This window comes from Hermetia illucens, chromosome 6 (genome assembly GCF_905115235.1).
Source record: "Hermetia illucens chromosome 6, iHerIll2.2.curated.20191125, whole genome shotgun sequence".
NCBI lineage: Eukaryota > Metazoa > Arthropoda > Insecta > Diptera > Stratiomyidae > Hermetia > Hermetia illucens.
Window position 1 is genome coordinate 77,446,950 of NC_051854.1, and position 27,097 is coordinate 77,474,046.

General features: G+C 43.3%; 2 protein-coding genes across 3 annotated transcripts in view; one reads left to right on the forward strand and one right to left on the reverse strand.

Moving 5' to 3' along the window:
- Window positions 1-27,097, forward strand: part of LOC119660409 (biotin--protein ligase) — an 82,003-nt gene that overhangs the window by 42,685 nt on the left and 12,221 nt on the right. The gene's annotated exons all lie outside the window — the stretch shown is intronic.
- Window positions 1,512-5,828, reverse strand: LOC119660410 (kinase suppressor of Ras 2). Its single transcript, XM_038068948.1, has 2 exons — window positions 5,350-5,828; window positions 1,512-5,258 (listed from the first exon to the last, which is right to left on the reverse strand). Exon 2 carries the CDS (start codon window positions 5,249-5,251, stop codon window positions 2,321-2,323), a length of 2,931 nt encoding a protein of 976 aa, XP_037924876.1. The 5' UTR covers window positions 5,252-5,258; window positions 5,350-5,828; the 3' UTR covers window positions 1,512-2,320.

Below are 27,097 nucleotides of genomic sequence, written 5' to 3' on the forward strand. Positions count from 1 at the left end.
CCAAGGTTAGTGTAGAACCATGCACTTCCGTTTCATGGGTGGTCTTCGAGAGCAGGTCTTCAGCGACCCTACAGTGATCGAGGTCAATTTGGATCATCTCATTTTCCTATTGCATTTGGTGCCTTTTTGAACTCAGGATACTTGCCGCTTCCGGCAATATGCCCACTGTCCAGGCCTTCCTTTTCATCCTACAACATGCACACATTTACTCAAATCATCTGAATCAACTACACTTCTGCATGTCCTCGCTTGAGACATATATTCAAAGAAATTTTATCTTATCTTACCTTATCCAATACAAACCTTCTCGACATTCACCAGCTTGTACGCTTCCTCTGCTGGTTGGCGGATGGTCGCCGTTTGTGTGCCTAAATACGCCTTTCTGAGGCTTATAATGGATGCCTCCTGTAAGTTGTACAGCTTAAACTGCTTTGCTAAGGCAATGCAGTTTTTTGCTTTGGAGGTAGCCTGTATAGCGATCCCATGCTTTTAGGCATTCGCGGCAGCACTTTCCCTCAAGTAAATTTTTACTGGACTGCGCAAGCCTTCGCTTTTGTTCTCTTCGGATTTTTTCAGCTCCAGCATGAGATTCCCTTTTGGTTCCTCCGAAACCTGCTTACATTTCCCTCCAAGTTTTTGCAATCGGGGTAAACTTTCGACGCAGACATAATAAGCTGCGTAGAACGTACTATCCGCCCTTGAAATGATTACCTTCCCGCGACGGATACGAATAAAAGGGAGGATGACTCTTCTAGATTGAATTTCTATTCCAAGCTTTTTTCCCCAGAGTAACGAGACTCCTTTGACCCAGGTTTTTCATCGGTTTGGGCAAGGGAGGAGATCTCATAATCGTTGATATATATGGTTGCCATTCACCCCTTGGTTGAGTATAGCGCATCAATCACACCTACGCGCCATCATTCGTGGTTACCTGAAATGCCCTTTAACTCCCTCCACGACTTCCCGCGATGTTCGCATGCGACAGAACAGTCTCAACTTGATCTTGGTGTTGAGATAACTGCATTCCCAGATTTTAAACAAGGCAGCTTAAGCGGTATCGAATGCCTGGCCGATATCGAGAAAACTGGCAGATCGCACCTAATTTAATTCGAAATCCTGTGCATCTGTTGATTTGTGGAATGGGTTTCATAGAAGCCAAATTGGTGTGCTGGTATCAGATTTTGATTCACAATGATTTGTTTAAGTTAAGAGATGAAGCCTTTCAAATAACTTGGCACTGAACATAGTAAAGCTAGCAGCAATATGGTCTAAAGCAGTATAAAACTATTTATAGTATTTCGTCATTTAGAGATCATTGAAAATGAATTCCAGATGTCCAATTACCCCCACTATGATAGCTTGGCGTTGCACCAAGACTCTTAGCAGTGACCCTCTTCCAAAGCAGAGCAATCTTTACATAAAGGACCGCTTTTCTTACCACTTTGTGAAATTGCACTGAAAATTCGCAACGAAACCACCGAAATAGGAAAACAATACATTTTCATGTAATATGAGTATATATTTTAATAGTTTTATTCTTCGTTCGTATCCTCAAACAAATCTCTCACATTGGTTGGCGCATTCGTTCAATTGTGTAGCATTTGCTTCCTTAAATAAAAAATATTTCTTACTTCAATTAAAATGTTCAACAAATTCGTTCCGTAGAAGTGTCTCCTACAATGACAAATCCTTGTCGCGAAATAGTCAACTCTTAGTTTAGATTATGTATATCGTAATTTGTTTTGCTTTGCGTGATTTTCACGTTTATATGTGCTTCCAATAACATGTTCGTCTTATCATGCTGCATGATTTGTTTAATTCGCACCTCATAATGGTTGCTTTTTGTTTCCCTTAAATCGAAATACACTTCATAGATGTTTACGTTTGTATATATCTAGAATATTTTATGTACTTTAGTTTGCTTTCATTTATAACTTTACACAATAATCTTATACTCGTTAAGGAATGATGTAGAATTTTGGTATATAATCTTGCTTAATTGTGGCTCCCGCTCGGAGCGTGTGATGTGTGTTTGTGGGTTAAGTTGTTCGTAATGTACACATGGTTTTACAATATTAGAATGAAGCGCAATCGTTCATAGATTACATATTCTTATATGTTACTTATAAAAAGGCGAGAAAATTTCTTTTGTATCTTATGGCTAAAAAGTAGCACTCGTCGTTATATGTGACCATCGCCGTTCGCATCTGTGTTCTGCCCTGTTGCGCGCTCCCTCGTCAGCAAATAGTAACATACGCACACACATGTCTTAGTAGATAGTGGTAAATGACATCAAATCGAAGTTGCAAATGGCACTCTCCTAGAAAACCGACTCGGCCGATCGCGACAGCTGAACCGGGTGCGATGGGCTCCGTGCTAGCCGCTTCTTCGGCAAGCGTTCGAGAAGCGTTAGGAGTTTGGAGAAAGTAGGTCTGTCGTCTGCTTGGAAAGCCCAGCAGAACATCAGAATATCCTTAACGTCCCGCGACGTTTGCAAATTAGCCAGTGTTTGTTTCATGCCTCGTCCCACTTGCCAGATGATTGCCTCGGATGACTGCATTTTGAACGGAAACTCGCCGCACAGCAATTCATACCACACCGTCCCGAACGAATACACGTCCGAAGACTTTGAGAACGGTAGAATCTCGTCGCTGGGCCGATGTGGAGTCAGCGTGCGTACCAGCTCGGGTGACAGATAGCAAAGCCAGCCATTTGGTATACATAAACCTAGATCACAGTACATTAACTTTGTTGAGCTGAACAAGCCGAAATCCGTAATTATCACTTTCCCATTCTCCAGGAAGATGTTCTTTGTCCGAAGGTCTTTGTGGAAGATGCCGCGAGCATGCAAATAGCCCATGCCCTGTGAAATCTGCTGGGCCACGAGCGTCGACCGGTTCAAGTTGAACTTATCCCTTCGGATGTGGATGTAGGTATACAGAGTGTTTCCCTTGCACAAGGAAGTGACGATGGCCAGGAAGGGCGGGTTCATGCAAGCGCCCATGAAGAGAACCAAGTTCTCATGCCGAGTTTTCTTGAAAGTGGCCACCTCCAGCTTGAACGCATCTAGTGTCTGTGCATCGTTGAGATAATCCTCTTTCAGGAGCTTCACAGCGACGTCTCCATGCCAAAGTGCTCGATGTACTGTTCCAAATCGACCTTTTCCAATCTCCTCCAATAATTTGAGATCTCCGTAGGGGATGTCCCATTCCTTTAGTGATAGAGAATTCTGCCGTGGCCAGTTACCCGAGTCTCCTTCCTCAGTGGAATCAAGCCGTACTGGAGTTCTGTCGGAATCCGTACTTGCACTGGTGCTCCCAGAAAGGGACACGGTTTTGTCACTGTCGTTGCTACGATGCGTATCCACAAGCTCCGACAGCGGGGCCGGCATTGCATTGTTATTCACATTGTATTGCACTTTGTTATGCGCATTTGCTTGGTAATTACTACTGGAGTTTGTCCCGGTACTGCTGCAATTGGCGCTGCTCACCGTAGTCAGTGGAGAATCAAGTGCACCGCTCAAACCTTTGGGGTGGTGAACTGCATGCTGGTGTGTTGGATGGGTTGATGAGGTCGACACTTCGGGGAAGTTGAATTGACTTGCTGTTTTCTGCGCTGACGAAGGGGTCGTCAGTTGCGTTACAGCATGTTGCTGACTGTGTTGGTGGTGAACGTTAAATAAGGCCGGACTAGAGGGCGACGAGCTGTTGCAACTCGACCCCGGTGAACTACTGTCCGGGGCGTGATATGCAGCGATTGGATTCTTCGTCATCCGACCGGCAGTCAAGTAACCACTCCGACTGCCCAAGTTCGGCGACGTGTTAGGCAAGAAAACATCTCCTGACTGCAACGTCCGCTTGAATTCGTCAACGAATTCCCGGGGTAGACCGCAGGACGGGGGCACGTTGGGCTCGCAGTCTTTATGGCATCGATATTTACACTCTTTGCACTTCAGACCAAAAAACATTTGCTTCTGGCAGAGATCACAGGTCGACATAACTTTAAACACCTTCGTGAAGCGATGCGTGATTTGGTGGCCCATGCCCAGCGATACAATCGGCGTGCACGGCGACCGAGGAACTGTCAAGTTATTTGTGTTCTCCACCACAACCTCCGTGTTGTAGGGGTAATGATGGACCTGGGATGGCAAATCCGGACCTGGTTCCGTATGGAGGCGGGTTCGGGGGATCGGATGGTGTGGATACGTCGTCGTTTGGGCCGTGGTTTGCGGCTTCTGCTGCTGCACGTTGTTGTTGCTGTTGTTATTCCCGGTGCCAGGCTGCGAGTTGTCTTGCATTAGCTGCGACTCGTGCGACTTGGACTTGGTCAGCGGTGCCATCGGGTCCTGATTGATGTTATTGCCGCTTCCCGTCATCGATGCAGCAGTCTGTGAAGCTGGAGTGTGCGACGGGGTCGAGGGATGATGTGGGAGTAGGGTTTGATGCTTTTTCTTTGGTGGAGGCGTACCGGACTTGCGGTGTGTCAACTTCTGGTTTGAGTTGTTGTTTCCGCTACTGCTGCTAAGGGTGTTCAAGCACGGGGAGTTCGGGGGTGACGGAGATGGTGTCAACGTGTGCGTCGAACTGTGCATTGCATCCTCGGGGGTGGTGATGGCCGACGGCGACTGCACAATTTGTTCGCCGCTGCCGCCAACCGGAGACTGCCTAGCCTTGTGTGCCTGCTTCACAGCCGTCCGATAGTTACGAGGCGAAGCGAACCCCGCGGCGTTATTCAAATTCCTGTAATGATGAACGTGGTGATGCCGGTCCCATGAATCCCAGTACAAGTTGTCGGGCTCCTTGTTACCATCCCGCAGAGAGTCACGACACTTCCGGAGGTTTTGAATAGCGCAACTAAGCCTGCGATGCTCCTCTTCCCTCAGATTAGCGTTGCTCGATAGCATCTGTTTCAATTCGGTCTCGGACATCTCGAGAAGTTGCTCCAGCGTGTTGAGTCGCTGCAGACATATATTCAGCGACTCCTGGCTGAGGCCCACCACCCGCAACCACTGACGCAACTCGGCACTCGAAGTGGCCAGTCCACTGCTCGGTATCCGCTCAGGCAGCCGCGCCTTGGTCAACAACAATTCAGAGAACATTCTTACCAGTTTCGTCTCCAGCGAGCGGATTTCCTGCTGGGTCAGCGAAGCACTTGTCGCACATTGCGTCCGGAGCCCCTCCAATCGATCTGCCGAGATGTCAATCATACTCTGGATGACGTCCAGCCCGTTTGCTTCCGACGTTACCTCCATTCCTCTACTGCACACGCACCCAGAAAGGAATAGAAAACAAAGTGTAAATATCGATTTTCCGACGCGACAGCCAGTCACGTATCTTCGGCCGTACTTACAATATTTTCTCAATAAAACAAAAACACGGGAGGCGTGCACCACAAGTGAAATAAAAAACCTCCCCGCATTGACACTTCAAATCATGAAATCGATTTTCCACCTGAAAGGCGAATCCATGAGTAGAACTTTTTCCCTGGGCTTCCTTGCTCCCGCACGGCCAGTGGCCGTCCCAACACTCGGCGACCACAACTTTTTACGTAACCGCAACCTTACGAGTCAACCTCACCGACGGCACAAACATGGTATCGCTGCGGAATCTTGCGGTTTTCAAAAATTTCGAATTGTTCGGATCCTCGGATTTCGCGCACAATAATTTCTCGTCCGGCTCCCGAGAGTGTTCGAGGGGGAAACAAGAAAAATCAATCACCGACGACGGCTGTCACTTGTGCACTACCACGGCGCCATCTTTGTTTCGCGATGATGATTTTCGCGTAGTCGGATACCGGCAACTGGTGGGTTGTGGCCGTGGTGAGAAGACTTCGGAAATGGCGCAATTGCGGCCTTGAATAATTGTCGCTTGAAAATATCGATTGGAATCTGACGAATTGCGTTAATTGAATTACGATAAGCTACGTAAAAATGGATAGACATCGAATAATCGTTTTATCAGTTTAGATAAATATGAAACACTGATTCGCCTGGAATGAATTATGCATTTAAACGCAAAATTTGTAAGGTTTTGTGTTAAAACATAAAGATAGGTCTTCGACACGGGTATACCTATTGATACGAAATACGAAGGTCGGAACTGTGACCCATGCATGAAGGATACAGTGGATGACATTGTCCTGCGGGGTGCTCCCAAAAGTACCCGGTATGACAAACAATCTGTCGAAAAAGTTTTCGTCTGCTTACCTTTCCCTTGATTAACTTAGAATTTACATAACAAAATAAAAAAGACAATGTTGGTATTTACCAAAACATTTTGGTGCATAGTGTGTCGACATTGGGTTGTAGTCTATTTAGTGTCACACTCTCCACGCTAAATTTTGGCATCCTAACTGGAAGGAAAGAGGAACTCGCAACAGCCCTTCACAAAAGGGGCATTGATATCTGCGCTCTGCAAGATGCCCGATGGTCTGGTGCCAAAAGCTGCGACTTAGTAGCGTCGTAAAAATGGGTACAAACTTCTCTATTTTGGTAGCCAACACACTAATAAGATTTTAGCAGTGCGATCTCAGAGGGTTTTCATGATGACATTAAAGAAGTCGAACGGTTTGATGACCGGCTGATAAGGCTCACCATTATATCAGCTGATCGTACTATTCACTTCTTCACCGCGTACGCACAACAGGCAGGTCAACCTGATGCCGAGAGAGATGCCTTCTGGCAACTTCTCGATGCATTGACCTGAAAAGTACCTGTTGATGACTATATCATCATTACAGGTGACCTTAATAGTCATGTGGGTGAAAAGACAGACGGTAACAGGTGCCATGGAGGGAAGGGGTTTGGAGCCCGTTATGAGGTTGGCGAGCATACAATCGATTTTGAGGACACTCATGACCTCGTACTTATGAATACGTTCATCAAACAATTGTCTCAACTTCCTACATTTTATAGTATAATAGGTGGAGTAAAACGGAAATTGGCTACATTTTCATAAGACGCCGAAATTTTACAACCGTCACTGTTGCAAAGCCGTTCCCTATGAGACCATCGCACCTCAAAGCGGTTGTTGATTGCCGTCCTGCGAATCAAGCCACCGATAAAACAGCGTGAGGTACGCACTGACCTGCCACTCATTAAATGGTGGCCATTTTGTGAGAAGAAAGAAGAAATAATCTCACACGATTACCAACCATTGCGAATGTGGAAGAATCATGAAACCAAATTAAAGACACGATCCGCAAAGCGGCCTCTGCAACCTTCGCACCAGGTAAGCGGTACATGAACCGAGGTACTTGGTTTTGGGAAGACGATGTTCAAATGAAGGTCCATCAACAGAAATGCCTCTACAAGTTCCTCGACGATAAAACGCTGGCCAATTGGTAAATTGAGTACTTTGATGAGCTACTGAACAACCAGAACATCGGCGAGTTGGAGGTGCCGCCAAGTGAAGACGACGGACAAATACTACCACCACCAAGTCCACCAGTCATAAGTCGCCAGGAGCCGATGGAATTACAGCGGAATTGGTTAAATATGGAGGCGACCAGTTACACCAAGTGGTTCATTAACTTGTGCTCAAGGTATGGGACAGCGAATCAATGCCTGACGACAACGAGACATTATCTGTCTCATACATAAAAAGGGAGATATCACACAGTGCAGCAATTATAGAGGTATCACGTTGCTGAGTACCACCTATAAGATATTCTCCGCTATCTTGCTAGGCCGGATAGCCCCATAGCATCACAACATCATTGGCCCATACCAAAGAGGCTTCACTCCAGGCAAATCAGCAACAGATCGGATTTTCTCTCTGCAGCAAGCTATGGAAAAACTGACGACGAAATTAATAAGACTGACTAGGCTGACCCTGACAAATGTGCGAGGCCAGATAAAATCAGGAAAATCACTCTTAAGACCATTCGACATCAACAACGGTCTATGACAAGGGGATGCCCTATCATTCGTCGTCTTTAACCTGGCCCTCGAGAAAGTGATCCGTGATGTTGAGGTAAATGCAAGAGGTACAATCCTCTTCAAGTCCACTCAAGTACTGGCCTATGCTGGCGATATCGACATCATGGGAAGAACCACCCGAGAAGTACAAACTGCCTTCATCCAGATCGAGCGGGCGGCAATTGGCGCGAGATCTTGGGCTGCACATCAATGAAGGCAAGACAAAATATATGGTGACAACGTCAGCACCGAAGACGAATCAACCAACAACATCAAGCCGCACTGGTCAAACAGGAAGAATAAGGATAGGAGAATACAACTTTGAGACCATTGACAATTTCTCCTATCTAGGGTCGAAAATCACAACCGATAACAGCTACAATGATGTAATCCGCGCACGGTTGTTGTCAGCCAACAGAGCATATTTCAGCTTACAAAGACTGTTCCGCTCGAAACGTCTCACCATAGGGTCAAAGCTCTTACTGTACAAGACTATGATCTTGCCAGTCCTCATGTATTGTTCGGAAACTTGGGTTCTTAGCAAGGAAAATTGCGAACTATTGGCCGCGTTCAAGAGAAGAATCCTCCGAAGAATTTTTGGCCTCCTACGTGAGGATGGACGATTCCGTAGCCTACACAATGACGAAATCTATGAGCGATACCACGACTGTCCGGTTGTGGATAAAATCCGCCTCAATAGGTTACGGTGGGCGGGTCACTTAATCCGTATGGATGAGGATGATCCCACCTGGAAAGTCTATAAGGACAATATCTACGGTAGAAAAAGAAGACGAGGCAGACCTTGCCTAAGATGGAGCGATGGCGTAGGTCAGGACGCCAGACAGCTTTTAGGGATATCGAATTGGTGGACCTCGGCACAAAACCGGGATGTCTGGAGTTCCCAATTAAGGCAGGCTTAGACCAGATACCGGTTGTTCCGCCGTTGATGATGATGAATTGGTAAATTTATAAAAATGCTAATCGAGAAGCAAAGAAAGTGGTCGCTGTCACTCAAGCGGTCCATTACAAAACTCTTTACGATAAACTGGACACTCGGGATGACGAGAGAGATCTATATAAACTTTCCAAAACACGGCACGAACACAGACAGGATTTCGAACACTTCTGTTGCGTTAATGACAAGAACGTTACTTTGCTCATCGACCGTTGAGGCGCGATGGATAGATGGCGAAAATATTTGGAGCACATTTCAACTGAAGAATTTGTTTATCCTCCACTGAACAATCATTGCCGACGTTTGTCAGTGCAACTGAAGTCGATGAAGCAATAAAACGAATGAAATCGGAGAAAGCAACAGGACCTGACGACATCGCACCTGAGCTCTGGAAAACGAAGAGCTGGGACCCGACACTGTGACTCAGTGAATTCCTTAATCAGGTTATTCAGGAAGTTAGAACACCAAACTGGCAAGAAAGGTTCACAGTTCCAATATGGAAAAAGAAAGGTAATCTAGGAGAATGTTCAAATTACCGTACGATCCGGCTACTTTCCCATACCATAAAGATTTTTGAACGCATTCGCGAAATCGTTGAAATAACCTTGAATCAAGCCATACACGCTACACGGTTACTCATGGAGAAACACCATGGGAAGCATCGCCCTCTGTACATTGCATTTCTGGATCTAGAGGCAGCGTTTGACCGTGTGCCACACGGATTTATCTGGTATGTTCTACGACAACAGTTAACGCCAGAACAACTCGTCCGTTGGGTTCAATTGCTCTACCACGATCCGAAAAGTAAAGTTCGAAGTGTGGCGGGTGTATCAAAACGGTTTCGTGTCTCTGTTGGTGTTCATCAAGGAAGCGACATCTCACCACCCCTCTGCCCAAGACAGTGATTAGAATATCTCAGGTCATTATAAAATTGTTCACGCGTTCCAAAACTGGTGTTCTCTGGGATCGACGTATCAATGAACGTCTCAAATCTAAAATTTACTACAATGTCGTCCGTCCTGTCGCTCTCTAGGGTTCTAAGTGTTGGCCGACTATAAAAGATAATGAAGCCGTCTTGCGATAATGTAGACGAAGATGTTGCGTTGGATTAGTCGCGTGACACGTCTTGATCATATCCGAAATCGATATGGGGTTCTTCGGGTCTTCGATCACACGCCAAGATTGGTCTGAAGATCGAAGTCGATGGTAAGCAACCAAAAGGCCCGCCGAAAGAACGGTGGCTTGATACGCTTGAAGGGGATCTAATAGCCTCGCGATTGCATCCAGATCAGGCATTTGATAGAACCAAATGTCGAAACCGATCACGACGTGCTGATCCCGCTTTTGAACGGGACAAAGGTTGAAGAAAAAGAAGATCTTAAAGTGGTAGATTTCAAGTCTTGTAAGGTAATAATTAAGAAATTGCAATATGGGACGAAAGAACCGATAAACAACGGCAGAAGAGTGAAAAATTGTAAATTATTTAATCAAACAAGGTCGTCCATTCAAAGAAATAAGTGAAAATGCTTACAGGCCAGTTACAGCTATTAAAAGCTTTGACTTCAGGTATTTGAAAACAAGAAAGTGCGAAAAGGCCCGAAGATCTAGTCGACAATAAAAATTACCCGGGATAATTTTCGAAAAAAATCTAGGCAAAGTGCACTAAAAGTAGCTGCTGAGATGAAGAAAGAGGTAGGGAAAATCGTATCAGTTGAAACTGTACGGAATGTTCTTCGTGAGGCTGGATATGCCAGGAGTATAGCCCGCAGGAAACCTTTCACCTTCGATGTCACGAGGCAGGTTTATCTACTTCACGGCAGAGTTTGAATGGTGCATTCAGAATTTGGACATAATAGTCCATATCCGCCGCTGGACGTTTTCCAGGTCGGTTTTCGTTCACGGCAATATTCCGAATGCATAAGCCAGTGAAGGGATCGCGAATACATTCAGCGCGCTTATTTAATTCCCCGAGAGATGCGATTTCAACACCAGCTTTACACGTCGCAGGAATTCGGACAGCAGAGCATCGTTCAGATCACCAACTCGAGCATGGGTTCCTTGCAGAATTTCTAGGTGTTTGTAGAAGTCTGTCTCGGTCATAGCTTGTATGTGAAGGTCACCAATGCTATGTCCGGCATGCGGCTCGTGATGATCTTTGCGGATGGCTTGAATTTGACACTTATCTAATCGAAATTCCATCCGAATATCATGGCTTAATATATCTACCATTCACAACAGACTTCTAAGGTAGTCATCAGTACCAGCGTACAGCTTGATGTCATCTAACATCAAGTGTGTCAGTTAGCACTTAGCACGTAGGCCATATTTTATTGCAAAACTATGTTCTCTAGCATCATTCAGTAGTCATGAAAGGGGGTCCATTGCCATGCAAAACCAAGGGGAACAGAATCGCCATGGAAGATGCCTCTCCGTATATGGATAGGCTTTGACGTATTAGCACCCTCAGATGTACACAATACACAATAGTGGCATACCACCTTATGGTGGTATGCCACTTTTCTATGATTGTCGCCAAATTTTATTAGTTTGGGATCAATGCGATAAAGATGTAGGACATCGATTAGACAAGTATGCGGGACGCTGTCGAAAGCCTTGGCATAATCGATATAGCAAATAAAGAGGTATCTTTGGCATCTAGTTGCTTGTCCTACAACTACCGAGTCGATAATTAATGGATCTTTCCAACCCCGTGGCCCAACTCGGCAGCCCTTCTGCTTCTCGGACAGAATGTTGTTAGTCTCGAAGCGAGCATTAACTCTACCACTAGTAATAGACGTTACAAATTTGTAGAGGGTCGATAAACAAGTAATCGGTCTTGTGTCCCCGGGGTCCTGCACCGTGTGCTTTTTAGGGACAAGGTATTATAGATAATTCCAGCAGTAAAGAAGAGTGAAAATTCCTCCGGCCGACTAATCACCTGATTTATGTTATGTGCCAACCGACTGTGTATATTGGTAAATTTCTTATGCCAGAAATTCTGCACCCGATCCAGACCAGAGCTCCTTCAGTTCTTCGAGCTGTTTATGACTCGTCGAATTTCCTCTTCGATTACATCCACAAAATTCATGCCAGGCGTAGTGGCATAGCGACGGCCCTCAGCAGTGAACCGTTCAGCATGCTCAGTATGTTGGGTGGGTAACCACCAAAGTTCACCCAAATATTCTTTTGCTTCCAACACCGAAAACTGTACTGTCTGGACGCTCTGTTGGGATTCGTTTAGGGATCTGAAAAAAAACTGCGCATATGATAGAATTTTTTTGCTTTAGTGTGTTCAGAATTTCAACTACAGTTGTTTCACTGGGGATGGCATAGTTCCTGTAAACCCTCTGCCCTTAATTTTTCATCCGTCTGCTGGCATTGCCAGTGCTGATCTGAATCAGTCTAGCAATGCTCTGCCTTTGTGAGTCTCGCCGACGTTCCATTTCCATTTCCAAGAATTCTATGCACGCTCTTTGGAATTCGTCCCGAGCCTCAGCTGGACGGTGAAGCAGAGTGCTTCGGTGAGTACTGAAACTGTTGTCTGCAGTGCGGGGTGGTGTTGTTGACGCCGCCGTCTCTGCCCCCATCGACTCTTGGTCATCAATTTCCGCGATGACCTTAAGTCCAACACGTTCCCTGATGGTGGCCGAGATTGTGTCGCTGCGAGTAATAAACGTCTACGACTCGCTGCACAGCTCAACGAATCTCTGGTGCAACAAGGGACAGTAAGATGTTGTATCCGCCCCGCCGTTATTCCGTGGTAGAAGCGGATGATGCAGAGGTTCGTTCCTCAGTCCACTTCATCCGTTGCTTACGCGAACCTTCCGAAGTGGTCGCCACAAATTGTAGCGAAATAGCTGCAGCCACAATTTGTGGAGAAATAGCTGCAGCAGGTGGAGTAACGCACCTGGTCGTAATGGCGCCTACACGCGAACCACTCCATGGCTAGCGATTTTCACATCGTGCTGTCCATTACACGAACCCGACCCAGTCACCAAGTCAGACAACTCCCGCCGGTTATCCATACCGGACCTCAAGCACCCGGACCCCTCATAGCACATCTGAGGCAGGAGAAGCATCGATTGGGGTTGCGATCCGCCGTGGATCTTTCCTCTCGATCGCGGCACTGGGGTCTGGAGTTTTACGGCTCCAGCGCGTGTCGACGGAACACATCGATGGAGCTTCAGTATTTGCGGCTGGATCTTCATGGTCAATTTCGCCATCTTTTTAGGTTTCTGGAATAGGTCTCCTCTCTTGTTGGTCTCCGTCCACGATTGTAGCTCATATGTGGAGGTCACTAACTCTATGTCCAACATATATAATACACCGTCACCCCGAGGAGCAATAGAAGGAACAGTATTAGGCTTCGAGTTAGGTAAGATTACACTACCATAAAATAAGCCAGTGGAGTAGAAAATGAGTTCGGTAAAAGGAAATGTGTAGTGAAAGAAATCAAGTTCACAGATCAACGGCGTAGGTGGGCTGCTTTCACAGTTTCCTGCGAATTGATGCATTTGTACTGATTGGCGAACATATCTTGCGATCAGAAAGAAGGATTGACAATAGTGTTTCATTCTTGGGGATACGTCACTTTGAACGAAGCTATCACGAAGTCAGGGTTAAACTTGCGAAGGATAGCAACCTTGAAACACACATATAAGTGAAGATGAACTAATTATACTCTTGATTCAGTTACAATACCTGGGATTGAGATTGAGAAGAATGGTGCAGAGGCCAGAGCCGACATTTCGTTGAAGTTGAAGATGGTGCCCCGGTCAGAGGGTTGGACTGCTATGCTGCGTTGCGTCCTGTTTAAAGACGCTCAGAAGTCAGTCAAGATTGATGATTTTCTCGATTTAACCTTAGTAGTTGACTCTATTGTCGAAGTCAATATCGGAGAAACCATCTGGAGCGTCTGAAATAAGGGCACGAAAGGCAATTGGTCGTGGATGCCTTTACCTGTTATATCATTAGTTCTTAATAATTTACATAATGTAATTTTAGAAGATTACGTAGGGCTTCTTTAATAGACGGTTTCAAGGGGTGCCGGATATATGTTGAAATGTCCATATGCAGAGGGGTAGCCATATTGCACACATATTGCGGTATAATATATTTGAAGAAAAAAAAATTCAATCCATTTCTCACAACAACCATGACATACTCAAAACTTTGGCCGCGATGATTCTGATTCTTTGCAAATATTCAGAACACATAATATTGTAGATTGGGGAGCACGTTGCGATTCCACAGGGTAAAAATGCAAGTTAAATGAGTCACACTGGAATGTTTGTAAAAGGGGGTTAACGAAAAATTTGCACAGAATAATACCCGGAATTCACTTAAAAAAATACAACAAAAGAAAACACGATTATACACGAGGTCAACAGTATTGGCGAATGCTTACCTTATTAATTGCACAAAAGAGTAAACAGGAACCACACCAATGTCAAAACGGTTACATTCTATTAGGAACAAATATCGCTGTCGAATATATCAACTATGTCCTCCAAACGTCTAAGATGATCGTCCGTGCCAGTATGCAGCTGAACATCATCTAAGTGCATCAAATGCTTTAGTTTGCATCAAATCAGAAGGGACATAATGAATCTTTTGCTTTGCTACCTGTAGTATCCGTAGCTTCCAGGCATGCGCATCAGTTTCTTCATTTCGTCCGGCGACGAGCTGGGGAAAAGATTTATTTGCTTGTGTGCAACAGCTTTAAGGTTTTGTGTAAAACAAAACTTTATTAAAATCGGTTCACTGTCCATCTGTCTGTCACATAAACTTTACCCTGAAAAGGCTACACCGATTGAAGCGAAACTTAACCACACACCCACACATGTAGTGAGGGACATAAATTGACGTGAAGTTTAAAGAGGGGCTCCCGATACTTGCAAAGGGCGGCGAACAATTTTTTTTTTTGTACCCGTATGAAAGGTCTCAATTAGTATTTTCATAAGTTGTTTAGTTTCGATTTAAATTCGAAGAGGTAGTAAGGGGTCAAAATGATCAGACTTGAGTGAGATAGGACCAATTTTCGGGGAAAAAAAACTCAAAAAAATCAGGGTGGTGTGCTTATATGAAAATACATCCCATGGCGATATCTGCTCGAATAAACTTAATATTATATTATCAACTGACCGGAAAACCATATTAAGTTTATCCCAAAGTACTAAATTTTGATTTAGCATGGAGAATAGTGCAGGTGCAGTGCTCGAGATGGTTGAGTAATTGCCTCTCGATCTCGCTTCTCAAATCTCTATCGTCTTGGATATTTATGTTCGCAGAAGCGCAGTCTCATTGAAACTTGGGACTGTGATGATGCCTTATACTCCAGAAAAGGCTGAACAGGGGAAATATGTACATAGAGGATAACATCGCGCATAATACTGGAAAATTTCGTGTAAAGTCTACTATTAATATCAAAATTATAGTTGTTTAATGATATGAATCTCGCGCGAATATTCTGTATCTTAAATCATAGAAATTAGATGCTGACGTCATAATTCATCATCATCAAAGGCGCAACAACTCATCCGGTCTAGGTCTGTCTTAATAAGGAACTCTGCACGTCCCGGTTTTGCGCCGAGGTCCACCAATTCGATATCCCAAAAAGCTGCTTGGCGTCCTGGCCTACGCCATTGTTCCATCTCAGGCAGGGTCTGCCTCGTCTTTTTTTTCTACCATAGATATTGGTTAAATATGGAGGCAACCAGTTACACCAAGTGGTTCATCAACTTGTGCTCAAGGTATGGGACAGCGAATCAATGCCTGACGATTGGCAACGAGGCATTATCTGTTTCATACATAACAAGTCGGGAAACCGGAAGCTGGACGCTTCAGGTATGAAAGGTTTTGTGTATTTCTTTTATAAAGAGATTTGGGTGTGCATTTGTTCCATTAGCATGTAGCACGTAAAATATGCGTATATTACGTGAAAACAGCCACTTTCAAGTGATATTGACATTCATAGTCTCGAATTTGCAGAGAACCGACAGCTTTGACCTAGTATTACTTTGTTAGTAATAGTGCGATTTTCACCAAGTTTGGCAGGACCATGCTCTATGCTGTAGCCTATATTGTTGCAAAATTTTGTGATTCTAGGGTGAACTTAAGGGGGGTTTTCCTATCAATTACTAAAAATTATAGTAATGTACTATTATTAACTTTATTTGAACAGGTATCGGTATGAAGGGTATTTCGGAGCCTAGGCACCATATAGTAACAGCCCCCTGATTTTTTTCAGATTTTTCGGCTGGGTAGTTTCTGAGAATGGGTTCGTTAAAAAAATGACCACTTTCAACCCTCCGCACCCCCCACCTTTTCAACAAATGTCAAAACTAAGACTGGCTTCAAAAAGTACTAATCGAAACCTTTAATTTGATACCCCACATGACTATATTTGATGAAAAAAAAATTTACACCCTCCCTTTGCATGTATGGGGACCCCCCCTTAAATTCGACATAAAAGGATGTAACTCACTATATGCGTGAGCGTTCACAGTTCCCACCTTTCTACCAAATTTGGTGCCAATCGCTATAACCGTCTCCGAGAAAAATGCGTGTGACGGACAGACAGACAGACAGACAGACAGACAGACAGACAGACAGACGGACAGACAGACAGACGGTAAACCGATTTTAATAAGGTTTTGTTTTACAAACAAAACCTTAAAAAGGGAGATATCACACAGTGCAGCAATTATAGAGGTATCACGTTGCTGAGTACCATCTATAAGATATTCTCCGCTATCTTGCTAGGCCGGATAGCCCCCTAGCATCAGAACATCATTGGCCCATACCAAAGAGGCGTCACTCCAGCCAAATCAGCAACAGATCAGATTTTCTCTCTGTGGCAAGCTATGGAAAAACTGTTGGAATATGGACATCAGTTGCACCATCTCTTCATCGACTTTAAAGTCATCTATGATAGCATAGCCAGGGTAAAAGTGTACACGGCCCTGAGAGAATTCGGTATCCCGACGAAATTGAAAGAAATTGATAAGACTGACTAGGCTGACCTTAACCAATGTGCGAGGCCAGATAAAAGCAGCAGAATCACTCCCAAGACCATTCGACATCAACAACGGTCTACGACAAGGGGATGCCCTATCATGCATCCTCTTTAACCTGGCCCTCGAGAAAGTAATCCGTAATGCTGAAATAAATGCAAGAGATACGATCCTCTTCAAGTCCACCCAACTACTGGCCTATGCTGACGATATCGTCATTATGGGAAGAACGACGCGAGACGTACAAACTGTCTTCATCCAGATCGAACAGACGGCGATTGACGCGAGATTTTGGGCTGCACATCAATGAAGACAAGACAAAGTATATGGTGGCAACGTCAGCACCAAAAACCAACCAACCAACAACATCAAACCGCACTGGTCAAACGGGAAGAATCGAGATAGGAGATTACAACTTTGAGACCGTTGATAATTTCTCCTATCTAGGGTCGAAAATCACAACCGATAACAGCTACGATGATGAAATCGGCGCACGGTTGTTGGCATGGTATGGTAGGAAAAGAAGACGAGGCAGACCCTGCCTGAGATGGAGCGATGGGGTAGGTCAGGACGCCAGACAGCTTTTAGGGAGATCGAATTGGTGGACTTCGGCACAAAACCGGGATGTCTGGAGTTCCTTTTTAAGGCAGGCCTAGACCGGATACCGGTTGTTGCGCCGTTAATGATGATGATGACCACGCAAATTTACAGATGATGATATCAGTATTTCCCACACTAATACTACTGGTACTGGTAATACCACAAAAAAAGCGTCATTGACCCTGAATCGAATCGCAGCTAACAACGGATATACCATAACTAATATGGGACAGACGGAAATAATACAGGACACGAAAACCATTCTGCATATTATTAACACTCACAAAGTTAGACAGACTGTTAGAACCATCGAGGAGAATATCGAAAATCTGCGAATCGGAAACGATCACACAATTAGAAGAGAACTGGACATTCTTCTCGCAAAAATTACAGCCATAGAACCAGAAACAAATCGGGAAACCGGAAGCTAGACGCTTCAGATATGAAAGGTTTTATGTATTTCTTTTATAAAGAGTTTTGAGTGTGCATTTATCCCATTAGTATGTAGCACGTAATATATGCACATATTATGTGAAAATATCCACTTTCAAGTGATATTGACATTCAAAGTCTTCAATTTGCACAGAAGCGAACTTTGTTAGTAATAGTCCGATTTTCACCAAATTCGGCAGGATCATGCTCTATGCTGTAGCTTACATTGCTGGATGTAATTTCATAATTCTAGGGTGAACCTAAGGGGAGTTTTCTAGGCACCATATAGTGGCAGTTTCTAGGCCCCATATAGTGGCAGCCTCTTGATTTTTTTCGAATTTTTGGGTTGGGTAGTTTCTGAGAATGGGTTCGATAAAGAAATGATCACTTTCAACTTCCCGCACTCTCCACCTTTCCAACAAATGTCAAAACTAAGACCGGCTTCGAAAAGTAGTAACCGAGACCTTTAATTTGATACACAAAACCTTAAAAAACGACAGAAAAGGGGCCTACTCAACATCGTTGGCAGTGCACAAAAATTCAGGCATTTATTAATCTTACTTGCATACAGTTTGTTCCCAACAATTGCGTACACGCTTCTCGGAGTTGGTACTGAGTCTCCACTGATGATATCTGAGATTATATCACTCTGAATGATAAAGCGATGTTGCTCTGAAAGCCTTGTATAATCACCTCTGCGAATTGTGGGAAACGTTCAAGGGATCTTTGAAGCAACAAGAGGCGGAAGATAAAGAACTTCATTTTCTCAGTCAATTTCATTTCCTACCTGTGCAAGGCAGCTAAAGAAGTAATGCCTGCTCCCGCAAACAGTAGTGCTTTGATTGTGGTCACAAGGTTAATTCATCCCTAGGAAGATTCTGGGATTATGCATACATTGCGGAAATGCTAGTGGAATGCCTATCACCTTCATTTCCCTTCAATGGGCTGGTTGTGAACTAAGAAAAACCTAAAACTTGATGGCAGCAAAAGTACATTAGATTAGGTAATAGTACATCACTCACAGCTTATTGGTAAAACTTCATCCCTACTTTGTTGTGTTTTTGAAACAAGGGCCACCTCCTTTCCTTTTATTTCGTTAATAATTCAAATCTTGATTTGTGTTATATTCCTAGCACGGGAAAGTCACTACTTTCTACAATTTAGTTAGCTTCACTATCTACGCTATGGAATATGGAGTAACGACCACGGTTCAATTGATTCTAGATAGCTTAATTTCCAATTAGCTCATTAAATCACGACGAAAGTTGAAATTTATTCGGTGCAGTTTTCAATAAAAAATGTTCAACAAATTTTGATTTCGTTCCATGTTTTGAAAACTTTTAATGAGAGTTGACCCCATTTTTCCGGTGATATTAATTCAGAATGTGTTTTAATGAGGAACATGTATCTAAAACCTTTCCACTGCCAATCGTTATTTCAGGAAAGAATAACGAAACACGAAATTATTTGTAATTAAAACTGTTGCGATATTTTTCTGAAACTTTGAAAGTTACCTGACACCTTTACATTCATTACTAGTACGTACAGGTGTGAGTAGTGAATGGATCAGAGGATATTCAATGGGTGAGTACACGTTGCTAAATTTTTACATATTGTCATCATCCTTGTTTCAGGACGAAAGTTAGATCTCGCCTTTCATTTAGTAGAAATTATCAAATGTTCAGTGTATGTCGCTTGAACTAGAATTGAATGTTGTCACTTTTTCCTGATGTAAATGAAAGGAAGTCGTTCGAAAAATAGTTTGCCAAGCAGCTCAGACGGAATATAATTTAGTTTGTAACCATGGAGGTCCATATTCCAGTGTCTTTCTAAAGGCAGTATTTCGCTTGGTCAAAATCTATCAGGGTAACCAATCAACGAGTATCTTTAATTGCAAACTATCTATTAACTATTAACATAATACAGTACAGAGTGGTCCATGTAGTGCTTTTTTTAATCATATCTTATTTGAAAGTGCCAGCTCTTTCCGGCTGTGTGGGGGCCCAAAATGTGTTTCCCAGAAAGTGTACCAGGTCTTATTCTCAGAACCTATCAAATCGAAAAATCTGAAAAAATTCACAATGGTGCATCTATATAATATCTAGGCGTCAAAATACATCGCATTCCGATACATGCATCAGTAAAGTTAATAATAGCTAATATTTTAGAAATTTACATAAAAAACACTCTTAGGCTCATTCTAGAAGTTTAAATATAGTATCAGCATAAATGATAATATAAGACACAATTCTGAAAAGTTTGAAGGGAATCCAACTATTACTAGCAAAATTATAGAAAATCGAAATTTTGTATTTCACTTGAATTCATTGTACTTTCTGTATGACATATCACATGAACGAGGGGCCACATTTTAGGTTTATTTTTTTGGCCCTTGTATATTAGTATTGATTACTTGACACAGACATATGTGTCCCATCCAGGTGGATATATGTAACATATATATGTACATTACTACCAGCGGTATTCAATTTTCATACTTATATATTATATGAATACATATGAATGCTTTGGCGGTTTAAAATTATAAATTTTCTGTGCGAATGGTGACAACACCAAAAGTGGCAGGTTCATTTAAAAATGTCTCTCTTGAAAAAAGTGCGGCACTTTTTAAAAATAATACGAGTAAAAGACAAATATCTCGTATTGTGTGAATGAGCCATATCGTTGTAAATAAAATCATTAAAAAAGTGTAGAAAGCAGCAGCCATGAGGGGAAAAATAATCTGGAAGGAAGAAAGCTCTATTCCAGGGGGATGGGAACCATTCCCGTGAGTTAGTAAGATCCCAATCGAAATAGTGCAGTGTTCTTACGGTGTAAAGGGCTTTAAACGAAATGGACCTAAAGTCACGGAAGACTAACAAAAAGTCAATGCTCACGCAAAAAATGAGGTCTAACCCACCCTTATGGTATCAGCACCACAATCCACTCCACCACAGTCAATAATTGGAAAAGAGTCATCTTCTCGGATGAAACTAAGTGTAAATTATTTGGCCCGGGTGGCACATTGTCAGTGGGACCCAAAAACGCCAAGTGATACAGTACTGGAAAGGCTTTCAGCGCTTTTAAACATTCGCCATATGTGATAATATGGGGATGGATCAAATCGGCGGGAGTTGGGTGGATAGTTTTCCTGAGATCAGCCGTGCATGCCATAAGATCCATCGACATCATTAATGTAGGTCTGGTATCTACAACACACTGATGACATCTATTTGCCCTCTCACGGGGTCATGGACCTTGGCCAAATCCCTCTGGATTTTGAAGGAGATTCAAGTAGACCTGAACTGAAGATAAACACCAACAAAACCAAGGTTCTAAGTCGGATGGGTCATTGCACTCTTTTTATCTGCATCAATGGTGAGAGCATCGAAAGCGTTGATCAATTTGTATATCTGGGAAGCGTGGTTTCTACCGGCGGCGGCATCGAACTAGATGTTGCCTTTCGTATTAACAGTGCTAGATCCGCTTCAACTGCCCTGAATGGGTCAATGATTTTGTTCATGCTTTCTTTGCAAATATCGTTTGAAAATAATAATTTCTATTTTCTGCCAAGCTATATTTTTTTACTAAACCTGGGGATATTTTGTATAAATACTCTCACGATAATTAATAGAGTTAGTACATTAGTAATAATCACCATTCTGTTGCACGTTAACAATTTGAGGATTGTTAACAAAGACTATCATCAACAATTTGAGAATTGTTGATCTTTTTTGGAATACTCTGGGATACTCTGGTCGAACCAATACAGAAATTAGTAGAAGTTTCTCCATAATTTCGTGACGAATCACTAATTCAATGGCGCATCTTCAGTCAGCAAAAGCATAATCTGGAGGAAGTTCTTCGGCACATCAGGAACTTTAAGAAGGATTCAGAATCCCGATACAATCCACAATACTTCCAATATCGTGAAAGAGGCAATGGTAGAGGACAAGGCTTTATTAGAGTAGTATATGATGGAGTAGGAAGAAGTAGAGGATGGGTTTAGAGAATGTATTGTGCTGTTCCGTAAATTTCTGGCAGACTACGTTCCGAGGAAAGCAGAATCTGCGAAAAGGAATCAAGCAAGGCAAAAGGATTCGGTAATTCATGAAAACACAGTCAAACTGGAGAGGATCAAGATCTCGAAATTCAATTTGGATTCTACGCATTGGATTGCTTTCTATGATTTATCCAAAATCATGGTGCACGACCGTACAAAGCTCAGTGGAGCGCCAAAAATGCAGTGTATGCGTGCGTCGGTCCCTGAACTGAACTGAAGGAAATTATACGGCAGCTTGGGACCTTTCGAAGACTAGATATGAGACCGCCATGCTATTAACATAGTATGCTGGTCCTAAACCCATGAGGATTTGAGGCAACATACTCTGTACTATCCTCAGTAAAACAAAAATAAAATGCTGAGACCAGGGAAAGAGATAAATGGAGTATAGTTGGAGTTATTCAACTACGCTAAATCCTACCTGATCTCTCTTGGTTACAGGTCCCGCGGCAGACCGACCAAAAAAATGCATACAATGTCGTTACAAACAAGATGATCGGATTGAGTCACAAGCCTCGGAGAAATGCTAGGACGTCCACCTCAGTCGACGTGGCAGGACTGACCCCGGTCCTGTCGAGAAATGGACAAGGGTTCTTGACGCATGGATGGCGTCAGGACGTAAGCAAATTAGTTCGAACAAAACAAATACATGTCTGCACGCTAAATGTTGGCATCCTAACTGGAAAGACCAAGGAACTCGCAAGAGCCCTTCGTAAAAGGCGGACTGATATTTGCGCTCTGCAAGAAACCCGATGGTCTGGTGCCAAAAACTGCGACATTGAACGCGAAGGCGGCGAAAATGACTATAAACTTCTCTATTTTGGTAGCCCACACACTCAATATGGTGTTGACATTGCCATCTTAGAGGGTTTCCGTGATCAAGGCTGATGAAGCTCACCATTATATCAGCTGATCGCACTCACCGCGTACGCACCACAGAAAGGTCAACCTGACGCCGAGAAAGATGCCTACTGGCAACTTCTCGATGAAAAGACTTGTCACGTGCCTCCTGACGGCTATATCATCATTTCCGGTGACCTTAATGGTCATGTGGGTGAAAAGGCAGACGGTCACAGGTGCCAGGGGGAAAGGGATTCGGAGCGCGTCCAATCCAGTTATTTTCATAAAGATTTTTGAACGCATTCTTGACAACCGTGTTCGCGAAATCGTTGAAATAACCGTGAGTGAAGCCGGATTTGTCAAAAACTCCAAAACTACTGACGCAATACACGCTGCGCGATTACTCGTCGAGAATCACCGTGAGAAGCATCGCCGTCTTTATATTGCATTTCTGACTCTAGAGAAAGCATTTGACGGTGTGCTAGTTCGTGTGGTATGGTATGCTGTAAGACAACACTAAGTACCAGAAGAACTCGTCCGCTGGGTGCAATTGCTCTACCACGATCCGAAAAGTAAAGTTCGAAGTATTGCGGGTGTATCAAAACCGCTTCGTGTCTCTGTTGGTGATCATCAAGGAAGCGCCCTCTCACCACTCCTCTTTGTTCTTGTTATGGACACCGTCACACGGGACACCCAACGTCTAGCGCCCTACACACTGCTTTATGTAGATGATGTGTTCCTAGCATCTAATTGCAAAAATGATCTCGAGCAACTTGTCCAAAAATGGAATGATCGCCTCATGCAACCCAGTTTCAGATTGAATTTAAACAAAACTGAATTTTTGACGACCGATTCCCATGAAACCGGCACAATCACTATCAGCGGCATTGATCTACCTAGAACTGAGCAATTTAAATACCTCGGATCAACGCTAGCAGCCAATGGAGAACTACGTTATGAAATTGCTTCACGCATTAACGCAATCTGGTTGAAATGGTGTTCTACAACTGGTGTGCTTTGTGATCGACGTATCAACGATCGTCTCAAATCTAAAATTTACCGCAATGTCTCTATGGTTCTGAGTGTTGGCCGACTATAAAATGCAATGAACGGCGTCTTGCGGTAATGGAGACCAAGATGTTACGTTGGACTAGTGGCGTCACACGTTTTGATCACATCCGAAATGAGGATATCCGTGATCGTTATGGGGCTGCACCGATCGTGGAAAAGTTGCGAGAGAGGCATCTTCAATGGTATGGTCACGTAATTCGTGCTAACGAGAATTCCCTTGCCAAGATTGGTCTGAACATCGAAGCCGATGGTAAACGACCAAAAGGCAGGCCGAAACAACGGTGACTTAATACGCTGAATGGGGATTTAAAAGCCTCGAGATTGCATCCAGCTCAGGCATTTGAGAGAACTAAATGGCGAAACCGATCACGACGAGCCGACCCCACTTGTGAACGGAACAAAAGCTGAAGAAAAAGAAGATATGAGAACAAAAGAGCAGTCGGAAATGCCTGCATGAAGAACATATGGAATTTGCTTACATGCTCAACAGCGAGTACGGCATGTATCAAACGTGTGCTGGACACTATCAATCAATTTCGTTCCAATACCAGTTCATTGAGAGCAAATGCAGTTGACTTGATATTGGTCTATGTCATACAACATAAACTGGATGTGGACAGTAATTCCGAAGAGCAGAAATCGATTGGATCCTCAATGGAACTGCCAATTTTGGATCAGTTTACAAAATTTCTACAGCAACAATTTACAGTATTGGAAGCAGTACATATTACACAACGCAAAACTGTGACAATAGGAGCTCATTCAGCGCAAGTTAAAGAAGTGTTATATCAAGTGTGTAAAGGGGAGCACAAAATTCATTGGTGTAACCCATTGTCCAAGTCTGGTATAATTAAATGACGCGAAATAATAACATCATTACGATTGTGCTTTAATTGTTTAAACGAAGGTCGAAGCAAGTGCAAGCTGTATGGAAGAAATCATCATTCAATGTTACATCAAAAGTCATCAAGCAAGGATTCATCTCCATGTCAGCAAGTCTCTTCCTTAAATGCTGTTAACAGTGGTATTCAAGTTCCTGTAGTGCTATTGGCTACAGCGAAAGTTTGGGTCAAAAACTGTCAAGGTGTATTTACGTTATTACGAGCGTTGATTGGTCAAGGATCACAACGTTCTTTCATAAGTGAAGCAACAGCACAGCTTTTGCAATTACCCAGGCGAGCTGCAAATGTGACAATTCATGAAAGTCATTGGAAGTCATTCAACCAAAAGCAGGGGGATGATATCTGCACAATGCAGAGAGAAATGGTGGTGGAAGTGCTTTAATTTGTCCTTATTTGTGGTACAACACCTCACCTCCGCCCTGGGAGCAGCGAAGAGGTGAGGCTGCGTCTGATGTGTTGCCTCTGCCCTGGTACGGATACGGGGCCCTGGGAGCAGCGGGGAGGTGAGGCACCGTCTGATGAGTTGCCTCTGTCCTAGTACGAAACCGTAGCCATCTTCGTTCCTCTTTTAATTTTTGAACTTTAGGTGTTAAACCCAAAAAGAGGAGTCCGTGGACGATAAAGAGTGGGAGCAAGTTGCTTACCATTTGGTCCGGTCCGACATCAAGTGGATACGGACTTAGGACCCCTCAATTCCTAAACAAAAATAATATTTACGTTTCAATACACCTGAAAGTTTGGTAATATATGAAGGGATATTTTGATTTAATAGCTATGTATGAAAAGAACAAAGTGCATGGAAAGTTCCTTACATAAGATGAACACAAAACCTTTATACCCAAAGCGTCCGGCTTCCGGCATTTCAACTTGTTTTTTTGAAAATGCTGTTGGAGACGCCATTTCGGTCAAAGGCAAGCGTTACAGAAACATGATGAATTATTTTTTCGTGGCCGGAAATCTTAGACATGGATGATTTTTAGTTTCAGCAGGATGGTGCGTCATGCTACAACCGATCTTTTGCGCGCTAAATTCGATAATCGTGCTATCAGCCGTCTCGGCAATGTCAATTAGCCACCACTGGAGCTGCCATTTAACGTCGTTTTACTTTTTTATTTTTTTTGTGGAGGTGGTATGAAAGACCGATGTTACGATTTAGGCTCTTAAGGCGACCAAACCAATCGTGAAGCAGAGCTCCAGAAACGGGTTAGGGTTAGACTGTCTTTGCTTTCAAATGCTTTCTCTTCACAAAACAATTCTCCAGACTTGGAAATATATTTCTAGTTTATATGTACATGCTTTTTTGTCTATACTTGCAACGCTTTTTAATTGTTTTATTTGATATTAAGTCCGAATCCTCCATACATACGTACAACACAATCAGATCCTTAAGGCGCTAATCTTCGCTATCCAGGCGAACCACAGTATTTCGGTACAAAAAAAAATCGTATTCGCACTTGGAAATATTAATCCAACAGAATGCGTATTCACACTCGTAAATACGAATACGTTTGTATTCACTTTCGAACATAAAAATACAGTCGAATTCGCATTTGCGTGCGTAAATACGAAAATATTCACTCATTCTCGTATTCGTATTCATAGAAAATCATCGTACGCAACACTGGCCAGAACACACGCACTTTTCCACGGCAAATCCGTCGCGTTGATAAATTCCTAAACAATTTAATATTTTAAACTTTAAACTTTACGAAATTTAACGACTCCATTTTAACGGTGTCTTCTTTTTTAAGGATTTATATAAAGTGAAGCCTTAGTAAAATTGGATGTTTGTTACGCCCATTTTTCCCAGAAATGGCTACATTCCCTTTGATATGATCCAATTATATTCTAGGCATATGGGGCTATTCGGTCTAGTTAGATAGCGGAGAATATCTTAGAGATGGTACTCAGCAAGGTGATATCTTTACAATTGCTGCGGTGCATTTCCCACGTATTATGCATTGGACAGATAATGTTCCGTTGCCAGTCATCAACCATTGATTCGGTCTTCCAAACCTTATCTGTTGTTGAACCGCTTTGCGTAGTTGGTCGCCTCCATATTTAGATAGTTCGGTTCTAATTCCATCGCCTCCTGGCGAGTCATGGTTTTTAAGTCAATGAATTGCACGGACATATCTTCCATGGTCAGCAATCATTTTCATTTGGTGGGACCTCCAACTAGCCCATATTCTGGTTCTTGCGCAGTTCATCAAAATATTCAATCCATCTCTCATATATGCTCTCATATATGTCGGAAACCAGATTTCCCTCTTTGTCTCGTCAGAATGAGCATCAATGGCT